The sequence below is a fragment of the Lepisosteus oculatus genome, chromosome 21, assembly GCF_040954835.1.
Source record: "Lepisosteus oculatus isolate fLepOcu1 chromosome 21, fLepOcu1.hap2, whole genome shotgun sequence".
In the NCBI taxonomy this organism is placed as follows: Eukaryota; Metazoa; Chordata; class Actinopteri; order Semionotiformes; family Lepisosteidae; genus Lepisosteus; species Lepisosteus oculatus.
Genome location: NC_090716.1, coordinates 10,368,927 through 10,374,386, shown reverse-complemented (window position 1 = coordinate 10,374,386; position 5,460 = coordinate 10,368,927). Strand labels below are relative to the sequence as shown.

General features: G+C 35.4%; 1 protein-coding gene across 6 annotated transcripts; it reads right to left on the bottom strand.

Moving 5' to 3' along the window:
- On the bottom strand, positions 1–5,167 carry calca (calcitonin/calcitonin-related polypeptide, alpha). Of its 6 annotated transcripts, none has more exons than XM_015338475.2 (5): positions 4,972–5,155; positions 3,948–4,039; positions 3,077–3,214; positions 1,079–1,266; positions 1–518 (listed from the first exon to the last, which is right to left on the bottom strand). In XM_015338475.2, exons 1-4 carry the CDS (start codon positions 5,056–5,058, stop codon positions 1,104–1,106), a joined length of 480 nt encoding a protein of 159 aa, XP_015193961.1. In that variant the 5' UTR covers positions 5,059–5,155; the 3' UTR covers positions 1–518; positions 1,079–1,103. The 6 variants fall into 6 exon arrangements, with proteins under 6 accessions (XP_015193961.1, XP_015193963.1, XP_015193962.1 ...); XM_015338477.2 differs by having other exon boundaries at positions 3,077–3,211; positions 4,972–5,153; XM_015338476.2 differs by having other exon boundaries at positions 1,079–1,263; positions 4,972–5,152.
- Positions 5,168–5,460: the final 293 nt, after the last annotated feature.

Sequence of the window (5,460 nt, the reverse complement as noted above, 5' to 3'; positions counted from 1 at the left end):
TATCTAAAATACATTTTAATCTTGCTGAAATTCACAATTGTTACAATATTGAGTTGATTTTTTTAACATAATGTACAATCATGTTATGTAAAGTGTTTTACATCAAGGCACAAGACACAGCCATTTACAGGGAAGCCAAGAGAAGGCGGAGTTTAATGTAGTCCCCGAGGTTCTTTAGAGCACTGCTGAGACAGGTTTGAGTAGCGTGGATCACATTGTACAAATGCAGTCTAGGCCAAAAACTAAATAAATAACCAGTGCTATTTTGTTTTTATTTGAAATAGAGTTGCATATAAAAATGAATATAGTTTTGAATTCAGGATTTACGTGTAATATACAGAACTGAAGTGCTCTTTTTTATCTCTTTGCCAAAAGCAAATATAAATATTCAGAACAACAGGAGGATGAGAAGTCAATCCTATGGTCTCTAGGCCATTCCTCGATTAAGTATGAGAGTTGAAGACAGGGTTTTCGTTTTTCCAAAAGATATGTAATGCTGCTTTGTTGAGAGTGTGGATCTGTAAAAGAAAAACACAAAATGTGATGAAATTAACAAGCAGCAGGTTGCACATGAACAATCTGTACATCTCAAACATTTGATTCAGGGTTATTAGACATTGAAATATTTTTATCTACAAAACTTGTATTCCTGTTGTATTTCTCTTTCTGCATGATCTCGCATTTGCATTAATGAGGTTGTGATTTTAGTATCTTTTTTTTCTGTTTCAGCACAGCAACTAAAGGTATTTCTGTGAGGTCCTCAATGAAAAGGTTTCAAGAAAAAAAGGCTTATGAATACAAGGTGATACAGTATGTGCGCTGCAAATGGTTCTTGTGGCTGAGCAATTGAGACGGATAATGGATTCACCAAGTAAAGTGAATTACGAGCAGAGGCTATGGTGCACACAGATCAAGAATAAGCATGGGGAGAGCAAGAGTGAGTGACAGAATGAAACAGGCATCATGCAGAGGAGTAGGAGAGAGGATAAGGGAGAAAACCGAGCAAGGGCGAAACACTAACAGTGATAAAGAGAGTGCAAGCAAGGGAGACTAGCACTCCATAGTGCCATCCATTTACCATATCCCTGAAGAGCATTCGGATTTCACATTTGAATGTTTCTCCTTCGCCTCCCAAATGCTTTGGATCCCACGTTGGTTGGCACAAAGTTGCTGTTGCCCATGCCTCCTGATCTGCTCAGGAAATCTGCCAAGCGGTGAGTGACACATGTGGCTGTATTGCAGGCTCGTTTCTGTGCTGTAACGCTGCTTTAAGAAAGGGAAAACAAGGATCAGCTGTTTGCTTTCTGAGAGGAAATCATAGGCTAGCACAGTTTCAAGATGATGAAATCCAATACCAAGCCAACTTTTAAAAACATTCCTTGTATAAAGTATGTTGAATCAAATATAAGAGTCAGCACATGTACTACAACTAACATATAAGTTTATATTGATTTGTTTAAATTTGTTCATTTTTTTAATTTACAGGATTCATTTCAAAACAAATTATTTATATAATACATAAATCTTACCTGAAAGCCATCTTGAGGATCTAGAGGACCCTATTCTGTAATTTGTTAGCTTACTGTGAGGTGCACTGTTTGCTACTTCAGTTAAATACCACTATAAGATCATAGTTTGACTTTGAATAACTCCCTGTTTTTAAATGGCCAACTGTAAACTCATTTTGCATACATATTCATATTATTTACACTTAAATAAAGGAGAAAGAATTTTTCCTGGTAGAAAAATAAGTTTATTAAACAAGAAACATAGTCACGCATGAAAGAAGCATTTATTATTCTTAAGATTCTCGTTGTTATGACTATTGTTATTACCAGAGAAGTCAAGCAATATTACGTTATCAGAAAAAATACGACCTGAAGGAAACAGTTGTTTTAAACTAATCTTCGGTGTGTTTGTTTTTTTTTTAAATACTGTTTGGTGTTTAATTGAATTATGTATCTTTCTAGTAAGATTCTCTGCCAAATCAACGGGGTCAAAAAGAAACTAACAAGGTATGCAATCAGGGCTTTAAATCAATCAAGCAGGGTCGATCCACATGCATCAAGATTAAAAAAAAAAGGAAGGGAGCGGGAAGAAGGAAAGTAAGATTCTTAGATGCTGTCAAATGTTTCTCCATAGTTTGCATAGCGTTCATTTTCCAGCCCGCTCGCAACGCTTCTTTTCTTGCCAGGCGTGCTTGCTCCGACGTCAGTGCGAGGGAAAGTTTGCAATTTGTGCAATTCCTGCGACAGTTTGCCCAGGACACAAGTACTCAGATTGGAGCAGCGCTTGGAAATAGGTCTATCCAGGCTGTAGAAAAAGACAACATGCAGAGACAAGCTCATAATAAAAAAAGAAGTGCATGCACATGCATGCTCAGTTTCTCCATTAAAGCTAGACACCTTCTCCCATCACAGGCAAATACAGTATCATGCACCGTCTCCTTGTTACCATCACTCTGGTTTCTATTCTACAAAATGCATGTCTAAAGGGTAGGGAAAATTACAATAATCATGCCTTTGTCCCTTTAATTTTGTTTTGGCTTCAAGAACATTGACATGTTTTTTTTTCATGCACACCATTCTTCTTGGAATAAATGAGATCATGCATCCATTCCCTTAGGCATTCTATACTTGAGGCTCTCAGCAGGCAAACAAGCTCTCTAAAATTGTTTGTAAAATAAAATTATTCCATGCAGACAAAAAATGAATAGGACAGAGAATTAAATGGCATTATTTTTATTCCTTCCTTGTGCATTATCGAACATCTAAATTATGAACACATACCTCTACATCCTGAACATTTTAATCACAAATCTGAAGCACAAACTGCTTTAGGAAGCTGTGCAGTTTTTTTTCTTAACAGCATGAAAAGAATAAAAGTTAAACAAATAGCATTTGACCGTTGAAAATGTCTTAGTCAAGTTAATGTTCTGGCTATTTTGCACAAAAACAAAAAGGCAAATATATTGGTTTGAAACTGCAAATATGATCTTAACAGAATTTATGCTCATTATGTACTTTAGTATGAATAAGTTAACAAAGTTAGCAAAGAGCTATAAAAAAATTCATACCTATTTCCGTCATTCACTTGTTGCTCCAGTTCTTCTGCTGTCATTTGCACAAATTCTTTTACTAAAGCATTGAGTAACCTCCGAGCTTCATAGTCGCTGAGTGTGACACGGTCTGTCATTGACTCTAAACCAGGTCTGCTGGCAAATAGTTAATGATGCTGATTAGAATGGCTGAACATTACCACCGTAAGATTAGAAACAGCAATTTTGGTTAGAACATTGTTAATGCTAAAAGGAACTGGCTCCTGTTAAAAGGGATCTCAGCCAACAACACAACAATCTGCTAAAAGTATTCCATTTTAAAAAGTTGAGAGGTAGCCAAGTAAGAATTTATGGGAAAATCAATATTGTAGCAAGCACTATGAGTGTGCAGTGACTTATTGTGTTTTATGTTATTAACCTTACTGAATAAATTACTTACATTTTTTTTTAATTTTGTAAATGTGTTCTGTGAAAATGCACTTGCCATAATTAGGCTTTCTTTTTCACTTAAATCAATTTTAATTTTTTTTACGTTATTAAGTCTTCTACAGTAATTTACATTATGTACTGTATATTAAATCATGACTAGGGAGATCAATTTTTCTCAAGTTTTCTCTGGTCGATAGTTGCTGTCTATGTCCATGATGTTGAATAGGGTACAAGCCTAAGTAGGTGTATCCATAAGACAATCTGAAAATTCTTTTTTTATCTAGAAATTATCAAACACATACTGCCAAACTGTGAATCCCATCATTTATGTTCAGGTTCAACATTTAAAAGCAGACAAGCAATTCCCTTAACATTTTCCAGATCTAGGCTACTTACTTTCTAAGTTCAATAATGCTTATGCTGTTCTTGAATGTGTATATTTCAGTACATCGATTCTCACCTGGCTGGAGCTGCTTGTGAGCTGTACATCTGACATATAACCAAGGCATAGGTGACAAGGAAAGCAGAGATCTTCAACATAACCATTGTTCCCTATAGTGGAGATACAGTTACTGTATATATATTCCAAAAAAAACACTTGGAATTTCATGGGTCATTAACAGGATCTTTAATAAATGCAGATAAAGATGTTTGCTAATTAACTTTACAGGTATTCCTGAAATACTGAGAAATGAGAAATTAACTTCTCACAATTGCTTTATTCAGTTCTAGGAAAGTGTACAAGCAAGGCAACCAAACTTGGTTAAATAGTTTTATCTGTAAAAATGTCTTCTAGAGTGTTGACTGTTTATCAAGTCATCTATCATTTCTATATTAGGATAAAGCTAGTATGTGCTTACCATTTAAAGAAAGGCTGGCACTTTTTGATGTTAAACAGTCTGTTACTCTATGGTATGATCATTTCTGTATTCTTTTTATACTTCAAAGCTGAAGCATTAAAGTATTTTAATTGTGCTTTACGAGTGAAAGACAAGCAGAGAGAACCTATAGAGTACAGCATTGTTTCTAACTTTTTTCTCCATAACTGAGAGAAAGAGAAATTTAACAGCTTTCAAGACCAAATGGTTCTTGCAGGTTTTGATGCTAGGAAGAGTGGAATATTGCATTAGCAGTATCATCAAGATTATTGATTCTTTTAAGCCTCCCACTGGGATTATGCGCATTACTCTAATGAACTACAGGCTGTTTTCTCAGGACATGTGCTGTATTGAAAAATATTTTCTTCCACAGATACACAATAACTGACTGTAGCCCTACAAATGTAAACTCTTCAAATCTGAAACTTAATTCTGTTTTATCAGTTGAAATGTATAGCACACAACGTGAATATTTTCTGCAATAAAAGTGGCTTGTCATATACTGTAGCATTTTGTCTATCATAACATCAAGTCATAGAACCAAAAATGGTGTGTATTATACTTTGTACATCACAATATAAAGAAAAGCTTAGACAAAATGCTTACCTTGTCTTGATTATCAGATCTTCCTCTGAGAAAACTGGTAAGGTTGACGTCTTTCAAGTGGTAGACCAACTCTTGATTCTGCTGCATGCAGTTAAGGTGTACATCCCTATATATGTATGAGACAGGTTTGTGTATCCACTGTGTAGGTGTTTAATTATCATCCATCAGCCAACCACAGCCTTCGACTGCAAAGGCCAGCCAATCGACGCCCATCTCTTGGATCTGCCACACTAACAAGGGATATGGCACTCAGATTACGTCATTCTTTAGTCACTAAGTGCTCCATTCACAAAATCTGCCAGTCATTTGAACCATTTGATATCTAAATTTACCTTGAGATCATTAATTAAACAGGAGCAAATCAAATAAACGACCGTGGAAATCATCCAATGCAATAAATATTTTATAGGTTTCCAAAAAAGTAACATTGCATGCTATTTTTCAAATGCCAAATCAATAAGCACTAGATGTAGCACTTGCTAGCAGAGC